Consider the following 18,939-nt stretch of genomic DNA (forward strand, 5'->3'; position numbering starts at 1 on the left):
TGGTACCCCCGTAATATTTTGAAATAAATTTAAAGAATATTTTGAAATAAATTTTAAAAGAGTATTTTGAAATAAATTTAAAAAAAGAAATAAAAAGAATATAAAAATCTAAAGGGACCCTTCCTTGCTCCCATACCAAAGTAAAATAGATGACTCATCACTTTCTAGTCTAATCTAGTTTTTCATTTTCTGTTCTGTTTTTTAATAACAGTATTTTTGGGGCTGAATTTGGAACTAATTAAAAGCATTATGGTAGCTTTAAAATTTTATGGAAAGTTCATGTGTATAAAAAAAGAATATAAAATCAGTCTTTCATTTGAAATGTCATAATATTAAAAATATCACAGGTGTGTGTACCCAACATAAAATTTTCCAGCTTTGCTGGCTGAAGCACCTGCTGGTCTAAAATACTACTGAAATAACTATTATCCAAAAATCATTACTATTTCATGTGGGCCAGCTTGCCAATGCCAGGTGAACGAATTCATAGATTTGAGGTGTTACCCTCTGATTCAAGGTTTAAGTGTTTTATAAAATACCTTCAATGTTTTTTGAAATATCCAGTTAAAAACAGGCAAACAATTCTAGGCATTACTTCAGACTTTGAAAAAATGTGTGTGACCATGTATTGTCATGAACAAAACTGTTTCAAAGAAGATGCTCAAAATTTCTACCTTGCTTTAAGACTTAAAGGCTATGAAACTTAATCTCTATCACTTGTCCATCATGTTGAGGATCATTTCACAGGTAATGTCTCCATCCAGGTCCTTGCTTCCAGCTGAGGTCTCTCCAAAGTCGACAAAAACCATTTCACCTGGGAACTGTTCTCCCCTCTCGGTGGAAGCCTCCTCAACGGCAGTTTCTTGGGAAAAAGGCACAGAATGAGCAAATTCAACAGAAAGCCAAGAAGTTGCAATTGATAAACTGTGCAAGTATATTTTGGAGATAATCACTTAAATTTTAATGCAGCAGCAAGCCTGTTAGAAGACAATCTCCTAACTGGTAGGGCAGAACAAGTGTTCTGATCCCAGCTATCTGCCTTAAGTCAGGGCTTCTCAACCCGGCACTACAGACACCTGGGGCCAGGGCGCTCTGACAGCGGGGCTGTCCCGGGCACTGCAGGGTGTCAGCAGCGACCCCGGCCGCCACCACCACATGCCAGTAGCACCCTCCTCTTCAGCTTCAACCACCAAAAATGTCTCCAGATACTGCCACATGTCCCCTGGGGGAGGCTGGGGCGCCAAAATCGTGCCCAGCTGGGAACCCGGAACTGCTGGGAGCTGGATGCGGATCTTACAGACCTAGATCGTGCACCTGTGGAGTGACACCGCCAAAGTGAAAAACGCCACTGCTAGCAGGGCGTGTCCCTCCGGCCAATCAGCGTATACTGGGCACTGATTCTGGGACAAGTGTCATGCTAGGCACACGCTGTGAGCCATCCCCAGGACGTAACCAGGCCATAACCTGCTCACCCTCCAACAGCTTATGAGCTGTGAGCACAACTTCGAGAGTTTAAGACAGATGACCGCAAACCGAGCCACATTAGACCCTCTGCTCAGTTTCCAAATGGCTTCCTGAGCACACCTGTGGGGCGCCACGTTTACGAATGTGATGACCTCAGATTAGTTCAAAGTCGGGCGAAGACATTTTTGCCTGTGCTTCCTTGAACTACTGTTGGGGGCGTGCAGAGGGCAACAGACCCAGTTCTTCTGGATGAAAATCAACACTGATGCTGAGATTCTCAGAACTGGGGCCATCGGACGGGAACGTGCCGAGGTCCGCCAATGAACTGGGAAGGCGACGGGTGAGGACGCAGCAGCAGGCACGGGAAGGAAACAACCATCTGGACGCCATGGGTTACAGAGCGCCTGACGTGCACAGACTTTTTTGCTAGCACAGGGCGGGCTACTGGCCTTCACTCGAGCTTCGCTTTGGCTGCAACAGCTGCCCACCGAAACTAGGGACGAGGTTTTAGTGTCCCAGTGTCGTCACCCTCATGTTTTTTTTTTTTTTTTTTTTTTTTTGAGACAGAGTCTCACTGTCTTGCCCGGGCTAGAGTGCCGTGGCGTCATCCTCGCTCACAGCAACCTCAAACTCCTGGGCTCAAGCAATCCTCCTGCCTCAGCCTCCCAAGTAGCTGGGACTACAGGCACACGCCACCATTTCCGGTTAATTTTTTCTATATATTTTTAGCTGTCCGATTAATTTCTTTCTATTTTTAGTAGAGGCGGGGTCTCGCTCTTGCTCAGGCTGGTCTCGAACTCCTGAGCTCAAACGATCCGCCCGCCTCGGCCTCCCAGAGTGCTAGGATTACAGGCGTGAGCCACCGCGCCCAGCAGACCCTCATGTTTTAAATCTACAAGAGCGTCCTCACCGCTGCCCTCTGGACCGTGAACGCTGAAGGCAACAGCATCCCAGCCATCCCCTCCACGGACTCCCGTCCCAGAGACGGGTGTCGGCAATAGGAGAGGAGAGAGACGCTGGGACCCACCTTCCTCTCTTCAAAACGTTCTCAGTTACTTCGGCGTCCGCATCCAGGAAGCGCATTTAGGAGACGTCGGCTCAGGGCTGACAAGGGCAGCCCCCACTTCCCGCGGCTGCCTGGGGCCCTGGAGTGGACGCCAGTTGTTTCCTGTCCCCAGCTCTTCTCCACAGAAAAATGTCGCCAACTGAGCGTGACATTTTCAAAAGTCAACCCAAATTGTTGGGTCTTCTAGGGGTTTTGTTTAACAGGTATTAAAAAAGTACTACGTTTAGGCGTCAATAGGGGGAGAACTGCGGAAGTGCCCTTTAGGTACCGAATTAGGTGGAAAGTCACATTTTTCTACTGACATTCTAGGTTCTGTCCTAAACTTAAAGCTCGGGGTCCCAGCAACCCGGCCTTGGGACGGCGACGAGGATGGTTGAAGGACGTGGGTCAGAGTCCACCAGTCTGTCTGCTCCAGTAAGGACTGTGCTTATTACTCACTGGTTTACTAAGTAAGCGGCAGATTAACGACCAGTTAATGCCAGGGCGGGGCCAGAGGCTGGGGGCGCGCCAGGTAGGCCTGCCCTGGAGGCCCCGTGGGAGACGAGCCGTGCTAAAGAGTCCAGTCCCGGGAGCACCTGCGGAGCAGGGAGCCAGAGCTCCTGGGAGCCATGGTGAGCGGGCATCACCGCGAATTCTGGGCAAAGAAAGGGTGAGGCCGGTCTGGTTGGGGACAGTGGGGTGGGCAACCGGCGGGTCCAGAGTCAGATGGGGCCTCAGACGGGAGGGGCGGCTCCTCCACGACTTCTTTGGGCCCCTCCTCCATTAAAAAATATGAAAAAATGTTATTTTACATCATTGGTGCAAAAGCCAATCTAACCCAGGCTGGACTCCTCACGCCCATTACTGGAACATTCATTTTCCTTCTGCGCTGACGCAGGGAGCGCTGCAGCCCTGGGAACCAGCTGCGCCCTGGAGGGCGAGCAGTGCTGAGGGGCCTCAGGCTGGGGGGAGGTGGGGGCTGGGAGCGTGGAGCGGAAGGCGCTAGAAACCAGCAGGAAGCACTGGCAGCTCAGCTCCCTCCCTCCGACCCAGGATGGCAGCGCCCCGCCCTGCAGGGCTGCAGTGTGAGCTCTGGGTGCTGCCTCCGGGGCAGAGGAGAAGGGCGTGGCAGGGATGGGCAGCTCTACCCGAGCTGAGAGACGGCGCACGGACAGGGGACCCCGCAAGGTCCTGGCTGCACCGCACAGGCGGGGAGACGGCTGTCATCTACGTGGGTGAGAGACGGAGACAGCCAGGGCGTGTGGCACGTGGACAGTGAGAGCGACAGAGCCAGCTCTGCACGGCGGGGAGGGAAGGCAAGGACTGCAGGACGCCGCTTCCATCTGAGGTTCAGACAAACGATGATTAAGTTTTTAGTGTAAGTATGTCCCAAATAGTACGTGGGATATACTTACACTAAACAACTATTCGTCGTTTCTCTGAGATTTAGATTTAATTGGGCATCCTCTATGCGATCTGGCAGCTCTTGAAGGAAGGCGGTTGAAAGGATGACAGTCATCCGTGGCAGAGGTCCCCAACATTTTTGGCACCAGGGACTGGTTTCACGGAAGACAATATTTCCATGGACTGGTCGGGGTGGGGAATGGTTCCGGAATGATTCAAGCACATTACATTTATCGTGCGGTCAAACCTCTCTGCTAGTGATGATCTGTCTTTGCAGCCGCTCCCAGCGCCGGCATCACCGCCTCAGCTCCGCCTCAGACCATCAGGCACTGGAGTCCCATAAGGAGCAGCGACCTAGATCCCCCCATGGGCAGGTTACGGGAGGGTTCGCTCCTGCGAGAATCTGATGCCACCGCTGACGGGACAGGAGGCGGAGCTCAGGCGGCGAGGGAGCGATGGGGAGCGGCTGTACATGCAGAGGAAGCTGGTACCATCCGCGGCCCGGGGGTTGGGGCCCGCAGGTCTGCGGGAACATTTCCAAGTGGAGGACGGGGGTGGCCTCACACAGGGCGTCTAGAGAGCGAGCCTGTGCGTCTGCTGTAAGGTCCTCCGGCTTCCGTCACCTCTACGGCTCTGAGGTTCTCACAGGGACAAACGGAGAAGGTAACGCCCGCCCCTCCCGGCGCAGAGCCAGTCCCGGCGCACACGGGATGGCCCACCCGCACCAACCTGGGAGCTCACGTCGGCCCCGAGGCCAGCGGATGAAGACTGAGATGCCTTTTAGGACGGCGGCCCCTAAAAGGATATGTCCCTATCCTCACCCCCCAAAGCCTGTGAATGTGACCTTCTTTGAAAAAAGAGGGTCTTCACAGATATAATTAAGGGTCTCCAGATGAGGACACGCCACATTTTCCAAGAAAGCCCTAAATCCACTGACAAGCATTTTATATGCCCAGAAGAGAAGACGCAGACATGGAAGAGAGGAGAAGGCCACGTGAAGATGGTGACACAGACAGGAGTGACGCGGCCACAAGCCACGGAACACTGGAGCCCCCAGAGCTGAAAGCGGCCAGAAAGGAGCCTCCCCTCGAGCCCCCAAAGGCAGTGTGGCCCTGCCCACACCTCGACTGGGGACTTCTGGTCTCGAGAGCTACGAGAGGATTCACTTCCGCTGTCCTCAGCCACCCGGTTTGTGGTCGTTCACTGCTGCGGCCCCAGCACAGCCCCTGCAGGTGCGGGCAGCAGTCCAGCACGGCCGAGCAGACCTCCCAGGGCAAGGAGAGTGGGGCGCACACGTCCGTCACTCGGCCACGCAAACCCGTCTCACGAGGCGCCCACGCTGACTTTCTCACACCACCCCCACCGCGGCTCTGAGAGGTGGCTGAGGAACCACGCCCACCTCGCCGCCGCCAGACCCTGCCCGAGTGGCAGGAAGCAGCCCCAGAGCTGCGCCTCGGGCTGGCACCTGTCCAGGCCTGGCACTCGCACCGTCTGGGGGATTAACTGGCGGATAAACAGGGTTTCTGGATGCATCCCCTGAGCAGTAGCTTCCAGCACCCAGGACATTTACTAACTAGAAAATCGCTGTCAGATTAAAAATGAATTCGTTTAACACAAGGTACCGGCTTCCTTTACGGCTTCCTTCGGGACCGTCTGATTTTTCTTCTTCACGTTTTTTCCTTTTCCTGAGGTGGCCGGCTTCTTTTGTGCTGGGTCACACTTCTCTGAGTGTCTATTCATGTTATTCTGTTGAAAAAATGACACAGAACACGCAAGCGTCAGCCTCGCCAAATGCATTTTAAAATGCACGGTTGAAAAGACAGGCTCCGGGAGAACCGCGGGTAACGTGCACCTTTTATAACCTTGTGCAAGAACGATGACTCGTTAAAGTGACCCTTTCTGTTATGATTAGGTCTAGCCCAAGTCAGCTTGTTTTAAATATTTTTTATAATAGAATCAAGGGGGAGACACAATCGATTGCTTTAGAATGCTTCTACTCTCTAAAGTGAAGATTGATGTTGAACCGGAAATTCAACACATCGGCCGACTTCACGACGGTCGACAATTCATCACAAAGGTTTCCCACCCTGTGTAGGGTCGTCCTTTCTTAGGGGGAGGGGAGACCACACGTTCGTAAGATTCTTAAAGAACTCCGGGACTCCGAACAAGTAATAACCACTCTCCCAAGGCATGACAGATGCTATCCGAAGCCCTGGCAAGTTTCTACCATCAGGTTTAAACTCTCCTAGTGTGACACCGTCCTTCTGAGACAGAGGGATCTTTCCAGGGAGGATTGATGGTAACTCAGCTAAGCTTACCCAGCGGGAAAAGCCTTTGCCGCACTTGGGGCATTCATAAACAGTCGGGATGAAACTTGGATCATGGTACTTCTTGAAGTGAACGTTTAGAAGTTGCTTCTGTCGGAAACATTTGTTGCAGGCAGGGCAGGCGAATGGCTTCTCTCCAGTGTGGGTCCGGACGTGGGCTGTCATGTGTCGTTCCTAAGAGGGAACGGAAGAAAACAGCTTATCTATTTAAAGGATTTTTTTTTAGTATCAGACACTATTTATCGTACAATACTTTTTCTCTCCAAAGATGAGCCCACACTATTAAGGAAAATTACTGCAAACACATTCTCAACAAAGCACCACTCAATCTCTGAGTGCATGGCCATCTGTGAAATAAATTTGTGTGCAGTCCCAGAAGTCCCAGAGTCCTTGCAATTAATTAATTCCTCACTGGTTCTCCGGTGCTATGAGGCACACGGTCACACATCCTTGCGGAGTGAAACCAGGATCATTTTTCCTCTCCAAAAGGGGTCAGGTATTTGAAGTCCTATTTCTATTAAATTATTTGCAATTACCTGAGTTTACGAAAGGTAAACAAAACCTGCATACTTAAAAAGCTAACGTTAGAGTTTAAATTCACCAGACGTGTGGGGTGGGAAGTATGCTAAATACCTAAATGTTTTTCTTCTATTTCCCAATAGTATTATAACACATCTTGATAGAAGCAGTGGTCTGGTTTTCAACCATCTGGTCTCAGGACCTGTTATACTCTTAAAAATTACTGCAGCTTCCAAGAGCTTTTGTTTACACGGGTGGTATGTGTTAGTATTTACTGTATTAAAATCAGAACTGAGACATTTAAAAATATTTTTAAAAAATATTCATTAGTTTAAAAAAACAATTGACTACATGTTAACCTATTTCTGCAAAAATATGTTATTTATTTTCCAACTCCCCCCCTGCCAGGCTTATTAAATGAGGTTGCCAGTTAAAGCACAGACTGCAAGGTCTGGGACATACTTATACACAAAACTATTCATTATTTATCTGGAATTCAGATTTCACGGAGTGTCCTGTGTTTTTACTTGCTAAGTCCGACAACCCTACTAAAAGAATTCAGGCGGAGTCCCATCTCTGCTCTCCCCTCAGTCTTCTGGAGGTATAATAAAGAAAATCTGGCCTCGCGGACATGGAGTTGAAAAAGGAAACAGAATTTTACTAGCTTTTTCAAATAATTGTGCACAACCTTCTTTTCTATTGCTCCAAACTCAGTGAGCGGCAATTTCTTAAAGGTCGGCTGCACTGCAGAATGTGACCCGCTACCAGTGAACGTGGCGTCCTCTGTTTAGCTAAAACCCGTTGGTCTACGTTTTACTTTCAACGAGTCTATCACCCACGCACGATTCTGTAACATCATGCATTGGGCGTCTGCAAAGTGTCAGTTTACTGAGTTATGGAGATCTTTCAATGCTGACATATTTCATTATACAATATAAAAAAATTGCATTCTTAAAGTAACTCCAATCTTAGAAAAGTCTTAAATATTACAAAGCTGTAAAGCTCACAGTAGTGAATCTAAATTTTTCAAAATTCCAATTCTGATTTTCTCTTGAAAAGTGCAGCTGCATTCCTGGTCCCCCACGTTTCCCTTGAAGGGACAGGCTGCTGTCGTTCGTTTCTAGGAGAATGTCCGCCAAACGCCCCTGACTGAATAAGCAGAGTTCGTCTGGCACGTGTGCTTGCACGGCCTCAGAGGACAGCGCACGCGCTCACGCCACCTTCCCGTCTCGTCACGCTGAGTATCAAGAAGAAAGCACTGAGGGTCGAGATTTAACAAAGTAAACAACCTTCACTGCTTCATCGAGGACATTCTTGAGTGAAACTGCCCTTTGTTTCTGCCGCCAGTGCGAGAAGGTGAATACAGCCACGACCCGTCCTGCGGGTGTCACGGCTTTGGTCTGTGCTAAGGCGTCACCATTGCTGTGGCACCCGGCGGGCAAACGTCAATGGAGGGAAAGGGCAAGTGACATCTTGGCATTATTAGGACAATGGTTTGAATCTTGTGGGCCCCTAACTGGTTACAGGGAGCTCTACAGGTCTGCGAATACACGTTAAGAGCCGTCGCTTTAAACGACTGGCTCATGGCTGCTTTCTGGTTATTCTGAGTCGGCTATTATAGTAAAACATGACTTTTTCCAATATTTTCGAAGAGGGAATCCCACTCCGACCCTCCCTTCTTCCACGTCCCACTGCCTCCCCAAACCGACTCAAGCACAGTACCTGCTTGCAGGCATAATCGCAGTGTTCGCACTTGAATCTTTTCTCGTTTTTATGCGTTTTCTGGTGCTGGATGAGGGCATAGCGCTCGTGGAAGACGGAAGAACAGTAGCGGCATTTCATCTCTGTAGCTTTGTAAGTGTGCAGGTTGCGCAAATGGACACCTAAAATAGTTGCACAATATCATGTAGTTCGAGAGCACTATTTCCCGTTAGGCCTGTCCTCCTATCCTCTAAATTGGGGTTTCTCAGCCTTGGCACTGCTAACATCTGGGCCGCCCCACTGTTCCTTCATGGGCGGGGAGGGCAGGACCGTCCTGTGCACAGATCCCTGTTCTGTCTCCTGGATGCCAGTAGCACCTCTTCCTCTCCAGCTGTGAAAACCAAACCACCTCCAGATACCGCCACATGTCTCCTGGGGGTAAAACCACTCCCAGTTGAGCACCACTGCTCTGAAGGAACCGAATACTGAGACGTCGTTTTAACGCCCTTGCAACGTGGATTAAATGTCACGTAAGGTAGGTCGTACTGGACCCAGTTTGTGAGGACCCACTGTGAGGATCGTATTATAGGGTAGGAAGATTTTAGGATAATGTTAAGGTGATTTTACATAAAAAGATATAACCTCTGTATTTTACCTTAAAAAAAAATCCGCACGTTCTGTTACAAGTCAATGTCCTGTTTCTCCTAAGTCGGAGCTGACCCGGGGCGTGTGGTAAGGTCTGACCGGGTATGCTCTAGGGTAATTTTTGTTCGTGAAGGTCTCTGCTGGTTTTGTGACACTTTAGTGTAAGAACCAAAACCCGACAGCTGCGTGACGGGGGGCCCTGCATCCGCTGACTTGGACATTTAAAGAGCACACTGTCTCAGGGCTAGTGCGGTGACAGAGCATCTCGCAGGGGTGTCCGCAGTGTGTCACCTGCTGGCACGGGATAGACACAAACTCTATGGCTTTGCCAGGGTGTCCACAGTGTCTTGTATCCTTTCTTGGCAACTGGCTGGTGGTCCCTGTGCCCTCCCAAGTCCCACTGGGCTGTGTTTTGTGGTGTGCTGGCATCTATGGCAACATGACAGAATGTTCCAGATGAAAAATAAAAGTTAAGACTTCAAAACAGTTCCTCCCCTCTACAGAATTTCTCTGGGCAAACTGGTAAATTTTTGCTTTTGCTAATGTATTTTGAGTATCGCAGTGTCATGTATTTTGGAGAGAGAAATAAGATCATGGAAAAGGGAGGCCCCAGATCCTGACTCAAAGAAGGGAGGCTCGACCACTCCCTCTTACCGCCGTCCCCACTGGTGAGCACTGGCTGGCGGGTTCCCTGCAGGCAGACAAATCCCAGCACCTAAGCCTGGCTCTCGAGCTGCTGCTGCTGAGTCCCGCCCTGCCTCGAGGGGTCTGCTACCATCTTACTCCACTCAAGTAAGTTCCTTACAGGGAGATCTAGGTCTGCATTCTTCCTTTTGTGCCTTTGGCTCCCACAACTTCAGGCAAGCGTTTAGGAAAAGCTAGTGAGTTATCACTGGAGAGAACAGTAATAGGGTCAGAACCTGTGACCACGCCGCCTCCTAGCACCCTGGTCGTGGGTCTCAGGCAGTTCACTCTGTCCCTGAGCCCTGGGGCCCCATCTGTAAAGACAGGCCCAATATGGAATAAAACGGTATCCGTGAAAGATCTTATCACGTGTGTACGGAACGGGCCCAGGCCCACACTCTGAGAACGTGGCGCGGAGCTGCACTTCTGCGGTCCCGCCACCAGATGGCGCCACAGGACCTGTGGAAGAAGACGCAGCCTGGGCGAAGTCCCCAGCCGCGCGGCCAGGGCCGAGCTCCAAAGAACCAGCAAACACTGTAGTAAAGAAACATGAAACCAGACACTCACGCAGGTCGCTCTTCCTTGCAATGATGGTGGCACAGTGGGGACACTCGTACTTGGGGACGTTCTCGCTGTGCTTCTGCAGAACATGTATTTTCATGGTCCCGCTCTGGGTGAATCGGGCATGGCAGACGTGGCACTCGTAGGGCTTCTCGCCTGGGACATAAGTGACAAAATGAACCCCAGGGAGCGGCTTCGCCCCTCAGGCCCTGATCCTTGCCAGGGACACCGGGTGCTGAAAGCGTTTCTTCCGCTCCTAGGGCTTCCTTTCCTACCCCTTTCTCACAGGTTTAACCCCCCGTCAGCGCGCGACTCCTAAATCGAGCCCAGGCAGCTCACGTCAAGTGCAGCTGCGTCCGCGACGGCCCAAAGACGCGCCTACTGCGTCTGGCGGCTGCCCGTCAGTTCAAGGTGGCTCGTCTCCACGAGCTTGTAGGGAGAACCAAGAAGGACACACAAACGTGGCCTTTACCTAACACAACACAAGCACACCGGACGTGAACCCAGCACACCTTGCTTTATGTTTTGCCTCAAACTTGAAGAATGAATTAAGGCGGCGACCTGTAAATACCTGGAAACCCGACAGAAGCAAACACCTTACGGTGCTCTACTTAGCACAGCGTGTACGTGGTCTCCCCCAGTGCCAGGTAAATGCAAAGGCACGGGTCAAAATCTCCAAGTTAAACGGGAATGCGAAAATCGACTTTTCCGTTGGAACTTGGATTTTGGCACTGACGGGTAACTTTTAAAAGCTCAGACGCTTCGAAAAACGCACGTCTACTTAGGAGGCCGCACGCGAGACACCGTCACCTGAGTGTGTGCGCATGTGGCGCTTGAGCTTGTAGGTGTCCTTGCTGGCGTAGCTGCAGAGGCTGCACTGGTAGGGGCGCTCGCCGGTGTGGGAGCGGATGTGGCGCTTCAGTTTGCTCGCCTACAACGCAAGCGGGAGAGAGTCACTCGGGAGACCCGCAGGCTGTGGAGCCTTCCGTCCATCAGCATCGCAAACGAGACTTAAATTACTCAGATTCGGACATCAGAGCACCAGCGCATATCTCACTAACGGGAAACACGAAAAAGTCATTACTTTTTATATTCTGCTGTGGGCGGTTTTTTTTTTCATTTGACGTGTGTGTGCGAGCTCCTTTAGGGATGATGAACGGCAGTTCCGAGAGTCTTTCACTGGCCATGTAACTACCATAATTTAACGATCACGCCATCCATGATTTTATTTTTATGTCTAAGGCAACATACGCTCAACAGTGGCAAAATTTAGATCATGCTGTCGAAGCCCAAAGGCCAGAAAATGTCTTTTTCATATTAAGTAAAAACCTTGAAACCTTAGCTCTTTAACCAGGGAGATTCGTATGCTTCACAGTAACAAGTCCGGGGACCCAACCCTGCCTGGCACGTGGACGGGGAGGCCTCCTTTGCCAGCAGGCGGCGGTACTGCGTGGTATAACGCAGTTACTTTATAAGAAGTAAGTTTTAAGCAGAAGAAAATAAATTCTAATTTGATTCATTGTGTATGCCAGGCAATTAGTTAAAGAGCAAACAACATAATACCTCCCATCACATCTTTCTTTGCCTGACTGTTTCACTGTCTTCTAGACTATTCTTATGCTAAACTCGCTCATGGCAGGTCCTTATCCACATGCAGCAGGAAACAGAGGGCGTCAGCCACACAGGGACTGTACAAGTTACAAAGCCCACGTTTGTTCTGCTTGTGACCCCACCGATCCGCTTCCCCGGTAAGTGACGGGCGCACAAAAGCCTTAAGAACATTCAAGAACAAAAGGCGGCTTAGAATGGAAAACAAGATCCAAACTGAAAAATTTAGCTCCAATGTCTTCAAGTACACTGGAAAGCAGAACAAAAAGAATTTTTAAAAGGCAAAAGATTTGTACCTGATCTGAAGAGAAAGATCTGAAGAGAAACCAGAGTACAGAATTTTTAAAATTACAGTGTGAGAGGTTTGAGTAGGATGAGTGGTACGAATGACAAAAGGTGGCCCTGAATAAAACCAACGCTGGGTGGCTTTCGAAGGCCGGATGGGAGGGCAAGAGCAGTTGAGAAGCTTTCAAACACCGGTGCGTCTGTACCGGAGCTCCCACACATTCCTGCAGGCAAGACGTGGAGACTGCGAAAATGAGGGCCCTGGCAGGCCCCCGGGCCGAGGCTGCCTCCCACCCAACCCCGGGCCGCGTGCGGCGGCCCGTGCTGGGGACGGGTCTTGGCGACCCGGAAGAACACCGACAAAACGTCCATTCCAGGGTTAGAATTCTCTGGTGGCTTTTCTCTGGGACCTTCACTTTATAGTCTCACACTACAATCACAACCTTTAACTCAGATGAGAAATACTTTTTTTAAAATAGTAATAGCAGAAAAAAATTCCTGGAATCAAATTCTGACCCTGTTTGTGAAATTTGCTAATTTGTGAAACCCGGTTGCATCATTACGATAGTTAACCTTTAGCTCTTCCCTTTAACTTAGTTCCACTCGAGTGTATTGTTTGTCCCGCCCCCCTGAGCTCCAAACCGTGGCCTAGCACGCTTCCCCACGCACAGAAGAACCCCTACAAGTTAACTGGTAGAAAACTGGCTTTGAAAAGTTAATGTAACGTCTGCCGGTGTTTCATTGAGAGTATTGCTAAACCCGTGACAAGGTACAAATAAAACAACCTAGTTGCAACGACCAGGATACAGGACAGTTGAAAGGGGTGGTTTCGCTCTGTAATTAACAGTAGAAATGGCTATGCTGGAATCTTCAAGCAAGTTGCTTTGTATCTGACCAAACAGCATTGAGGTTACCTTAAAAATTTCAGCAAAATTTCAGACTGCATCTGCGTTCTATGTTGGAGCAAATACATTTTGATTTTGCGGCACCGAGTATCACATAAGTGAGAGAGCTTTTTAGCAAATTTAAAAAATTACTTCTTGACCACAAGTGATTTTATTTACAGTTTGTTTTTCACTAATTAATAATCACAGAAAAAAAGAAATCCAATTTTCTATTTTAACTTTAGAAAACAGAATATATGTTATTTCCTGTGTAAATTTTCTGTGACTGATATCTTTAGTAAAACTATTTGCAACAGGTTCTACTGCAGTTACACTTAGCATAACTTCCACAGAAACTTCTTACTTAGACCCCACGAAGCTTCAAATACAAGACCGGACTTACTTCCACGCTAGCGTACTTGCACATGGAACATTTAAAGGGTTTCTCGTGAGTATGTTTATAACGCCTGTGTCGGACGAGCTCTCCACTGGTGACAAATGCCATGTCACAGTCACCGCACTTATAGGGCCTGGTTCCTGTAAAATCACATAGTTTATACTTTTAAAACAAGATATAACCACAAAATTTCCAAGGAATTGATAACTTTTAAATTACACTCAGTCTCAAAACGCTTTACACATTAAGAAAAGGCTCTTTTTAAACTATAAATACCACGGATGTGTGTGAGAGAAGACATCTTTGTAGCATTCGGGATTTTTAATGGAAATTCGAGAACAAAAGACAGACACGTGGTATAAAACACCACGTGATTCTAACGCAGGAACAGGTCGACTCACACTCTTACATCGGCCTTGACTTATGGGAGGGAAACAGCACTCTCGGCTGCTCTACCTGTGTGGGTGTTGAGGTGGTTCCGCAGCAGAGTGACAGTGCGGAAGGTTTTCAGGCAGAGGTGGCACAGGTGAGACTTCTCACTAGTGTGCGATTTCACGTGGCGATTAAAACTCGAAGCTCTCGAAGAGGTGAACGTACAGGTATCACAGCTGAAGGTCTGCTTTGCTCCTATGGAAGAAGACACGGAGTTCATATATTTGTAAAGATCTTTCTCGAGAGGTTCAAATTCCGTTTAAACAAATTAAACTAACTTATTAGTACATCCTCTTTTTGACTAACATGCACCTCCACGATAGCACATGGCATGGACGCTCACAAGCTGATCTAAACAATTCAGGACACGGCGTTCCCAGGGGCGAGCGACGCGTTCTCACCGAGACAACATCAGAATGCCTTGCAGACTGACGGGGACAAGATGAGCCTCAGTGCCTGCCCCAAGTGAGAAGCCCAAGAAGACGTTCTCCCAAAAAGATGGGGAGTTGAAGGGGCACATTTCCAGAGGGTGAACTAAAGATAATCTACCCCATCTCTGCTTCCTCCATCCCAGCCTGGGGACTGCAAGAAAACCTGAGAAAAACTGTCTAAATGATGCAGTCTCAGACCACAGCCACTAGCCACGTGTGACTATTTAAATTTGTATTTAAAATTATGGAACTTAAATAAAATTAAAAATTTAGTCCCTCTGTTGTAAGCCACAGTTCAACGGCCACATGGGGATGGTGGCTACCATACTACAATGCGGAGAGAAAACATTTCCATCATCACAGTAAGTTCTACTGGACAGTCCTGACCTAGCATAGATGGAGAGGCAAAAAAATTCTCCCCTAAGAAGATGGCTCCAAAGCAGGAATGCAGCCCCTGGGGACGTTTCCTGGGTGGTTCTCATAATGTCCCCTGGCAGTGGTGGGGATCCAGTTTAAGATGATTTTCACCATCCCTGCCTGGCAGAAATCAATATATTCCATCCCTTCAAGAACACACTTCCACTCCAGGCTTCAAAGAATTCCCAGAGATAACGCTTAAAAAAAAAATCAGCCCTAATGAATAAACAAGATGCCAAAGCAAGGGCCAGGAGAAAAATAAACAGAAGCTCAGACCTGCAAGAACTTCAGGTGTTAGAATTATTCAAAACAGAACACAGCTGTGTTGTCAGTGAAAACGGAGGAAGGAACTCCAAAAACCCATCCCTCCATAAAGGCAGTGAAAACATGGGCAAAAACTATCAGAAGCAGCTTTTTCAGGGCACTGGAAACTAATCGATAACTTGCAGCGACCAGAGCAACACGTAATAAAAACAGCCAGCTGATTCTTGGTAAAATGAGAGAGCTTGGTGCAGTTTTAACTTATTCCAGTCCCATACCCTGCTCCCTGGCTCAGCGGAACCCTTGCAAATAACCGTCTGAATGCCCAGCATCGATACCAGAGAGAGGAGAATGAACCTTGTTCACAAAAATTATAGCTTTTTGTTTTGACCTGCCAGGAGGCTCCCTAGAAGGCCACATCAAAAGGCTCGTCCTTGTCCTGCCTAACTTGGAGCTCGCTCAGGGCTAAAAAAGCTACCTGGAATGAGTTGAGGTGGATGTTTGTTGAAAACATTTATAAGCAATAGATAATAGTTAAGGCAAATAATAGACTAAACAAAAACCTCAGGAGGAAAGGGTGAGGAATGAGGTGCTTTGGGAATAAGGGCTTTGACAAGCTCCAACACATCCCAGGGAATATATTAATAGATGCCATGTGTGTGCCTACAGTGGGGGACCAACCTGAGGGGGCCCTGAGCTCTCGCTTGCTGACTCTGAGAATCAGGAGGCGAAGGCTAAGACAGAGTCACAAACTGCCTGCGTGAATGTTGAGAAGGCAGCCCCTGCACGCAGAGCGCTTCGGCAAAAACTGGGAGATTTTTTTCTGGTTCAGGTGTTTAAGAAACTCTTTGTCCAATCATTAGCAAAGACTTCAGCGGCCACATGAAGCATTCAGACGCTACAAAGTTAGTTCAGAAAAGTGATCAGCACCACATACAACAAGCAACCCTGCGGAGGGGAAGAGTCTGATTTACAGAGTTTCCACGTTATAATGGTCAAAATGTCTAGTTTTCAGCAAAAAATTACAAGGCATGCAAAGAAACAAAAAAATACGGTAGCCCATCCAGAGAAAAAACAATTAACAGAAACTGTCCCTGAGAAAGTCCAGTCATTGGACCTAGCTTAAACCAACTATTTAAAACAGGCCTAGGCCGGGCGCGGTGGCTCACGCCTGTAATCCTCTCTGGGAGGCCGAGGCAGGCGGATTGTTTGGGCTCAGGAGTTCGAGACCAGCCTGAGCAAGAGCCAGACCCCGTCTCTACTAAAAATAGAAAGAAATTAGATGGACAGCTAAAAATATATAGAAAAAATCAGTCGGGCGTGGTGGCGCATGCCTGTAGTCCCAGCTACTCGGGAGGCTGAGGCAGAAGGATCACTTGAGCCCAGGAGTTTGAGGTTGCTGTGAGCTAGGCTGACACCACGGCACTCTACTCAGGGCAGTAGAGTGATAATCTGTCTCAAAAAAAAAAAAAAAAAAGAAACCCCACAGCCCAGCTTTACGCGGTCTCTTCCCCAAGATGAACTGGCCTACCCTTTGTCTCGTCCTTTGTAGAGTTGGCGCTTTCAACATCTGCTTGACTAGATGTAGATTTATCTTCCTGCTCTTTCATGTTGATATTCGAAATTGTCAGAACAATTTCATCTCTTCCCTCATCTCCGGGTCTCGCTTTCAGAATAAAGAGCTGCCTTTCCATTCTCTCAGCGGATCCTCCTTCGGCCAAACACTGGTTCTCCTCCGGACTTTTCTCAAGCTAACGAAGATAAATATTCCAACAAATATACTATTAATTACAATCTGATTAAGCTTTTGCCTTGATGAACCATACCGTACATAAAGAAAAGCAAAAATTAAAGATTATGCGTTGCAACCAAAATGCTTTAAGCTGTAATTATTTAGCATCGGGATTGCGGCGGTGACATAATCCCCCTTTTTAAAAACACATGCATCTTACGGCATTCCAATTATCGTAACTTTTACAATTCTTGAAAAAAAAAACATAAGATCTCTAAAAATTTTCCTAGCAAGTACTTTTACTGTGTGTAATTTGAAACTGCAAAATAGCTTGTCCATACATAATACTGCACAAAAGCCGACTTAAGAAAACAGTTTTGTTTTTTTTATTATTCATATAAGAGGTCAGTTTGTTAAAACCAGCTGTACCTGAATCAATCCAGTACTTTCAGCCAGGCTCACCACCAGCTTACTGTCTTCACTGGCCACCGCCACGTTCTCATCCAGAACGCGACACTGCAGCTCCAAGTCTCGCACGGCGTACAGCTCTTCTTGCACACGAATGGCCAAGTATTGCTGCACGCTCTGCTGGGGCCCCTCGCCGAGCCACAGCAGCGACGGCAGCCCAGGACTGGCCTGCTGCAGCATCACCTGCACCCCTTCCGGGGGCTGCGCGCTCAGCCAGCCGGTGTCCCGCAACTCCGGGTTGTCGGAAGTGAAGCGCACCGCCTGCAGGGTCAGGATGTGCTTCTCGCTCTCCTCCGATGGGGCGGGCACCAGCTCCGGCTCTTCTTCCGGGATCCCGGGCTGGGGGTCCCCATAAGTACACTTGGCCTCCAGCTCCCCAGGGCGCTGAGGATCCTTCATTTTGCACACTCCATCTTCCTCCTCCTCTTCTAGGCCTTTCTCCAGTATCAACTCCGGCTCTTTGATTTTGGTGAACTGCTCAGAAGGGACAGAGGGCTCTGTAGCTGCCATGATGTCTTGGCCTGTTCTGAGACAGAAGCAAGAGGTATTCTTCCGCACAGTGGGGTTGGGGCCTAGCAGGCTTTGGGGTTGGTGAAGGTCTAACACGGTCTGGCCTCTAAAGGCTTTGGGCCCAGTAGGGTCAGGACAATGTTGACCTGGCCTGGGCTTAGGTGGAGTTGAGTCTAAGCAGAATTTAGGTTAAAGTGGGATTTGGTCCAAGATTCTAGAACTAACCGGTTTGGGGCCAATGCACTCTATCCCAGCAAAGTTTGGGCCTGAGCAGGTTTGGGGACAGTGCACACTCTGTCTTCACAAGGTTTGGGGCTGAGCAGGTTTGGGGCCAGTGCACACTCTGTCCTCACAAGGATGGGACTGAGCAGGTTTGGGGCCAGTGCACACTCTGTCCTCACAAGGTTTGGGCCTGAGCAGATCTGGGGCCAGTGCACACTCTGCCCTCACAAGGATGGGACTGAGCAGGTTTGGGGCCAGTGCACACTTTGTCCTCACAAGGTTGGGCCTGAGGAGGCCTCCCGCCATTGCTAATTCTAGATCTAGCACTGTATGAGCCAGGCAGGCTTTGGGCCTAGTGGCGTTTAGCCCACCCAGGCTTGGCCAGGAACATCTCAGGCCGGTCAAGCACACTCCTTCCCAGGCTAGACGGCGTCCCCTCCCTCCCGGAACCCCCTGGGCGGCCCCCGCCCCCGTCCCGCCTGCCCCACAGCCCACGCTTGGAACAGCCCGTGCTAGTGGGGAGCCTATGCTCGTGGGGGAGGCTGCAAGTCTGCCCGGGGGCAGGTCCCTCACCGCGGGAGGCGAGGCCTGGGCACCCCGCCGGCCCCGTCCTGCGTGGGCTCCACCTCGTGCGGCTCCACCTCGTGCTCTGCGTGCTGCAGCCCAGCCCGCCGCCTGCCGGCCTCTGGGCGCGAGGGTTGAGGGTGGCAGTGCGCAGGCGTGGGTGCCGGGCGGGAAAGGCAGGGGCAGCGTGAGGGGGCGGAGCCAGGGAGGTGGGGGGAGATGTACGGAGTGGGGAGCAGAGGGGCTCTGAGGGTGAGGGGATGGATAGGAAGGGAGGAGAGAGGAGGAGTCCCGCTGAGGGACGTGGGGGGTAGGGGCTGGATAGGGGGAGGGGAGGAGGACCCTGAAGGGGGCGCTGCGGGACTTGGGGGGGAGGGG

At 49.7% G+C, this 18,939-nt stretch overlaps 1 protein-coding gene across 2 annotated transcripts; it reads right to left on the reverse strand.

Moving 5' to 3' along the window:
• Positions 1-713: 713 nt before the first annotated feature.
• On the reverse strand, positions 714-17,775 carry CTCFL (CCCTC-binding factor (zinc finger protein)-like). 2 transcript variants are annotated; one of them, XM_012656485.1, is made up of 11 exons: positions 17,227-17,775; positions 16,597-16,816; positions 13,981-14,151; positions 13,531-13,664; positions 11,161-11,281; positions 10,357-10,506; positions 8,482-8,642; positions 6,232-6,414; positions 5,527-5,659; positions 2,589-2,609; positions 714-862 (listed from the first exon to the last, which is right to left on the reverse strand). In XM_012656485.1, exons 1-11 carry the CDS (start codon positions 17,773-17,775, stop codon positions 714-716), a joined length of 1,992 nt encoding a protein of 663 aa, XP_012511939.1. The 2 variants fall into 2 exon arrangements, with proteins under 2 accessions (XP_012511939.1, XP_012511940.1); XM_012656486.1 differs by lacking the exon at positions 2,589-2,609 and having other exon boundaries at positions 5,536-5,659; positions 16,597-16,810.
• Positions 17,776-18,939: the final 1,164 nt, after the last annotated feature.

Source organism: Propithecus coquereli, unplaced genomic scaffold (genome assembly GCF_000956105.1).
Source record: "Propithecus coquereli isolate 6110/MARCELLA unplaced genomic scaffold, Pcoq_1.0 Scaffold503, whole genome shotgun sequence".
Classification (NCBI taxonomy): domain Eukaryota; kingdom Metazoa; phylum Chordata; class Mammalia; order Primates; family Indriidae; genus Propithecus; species Propithecus coquereli.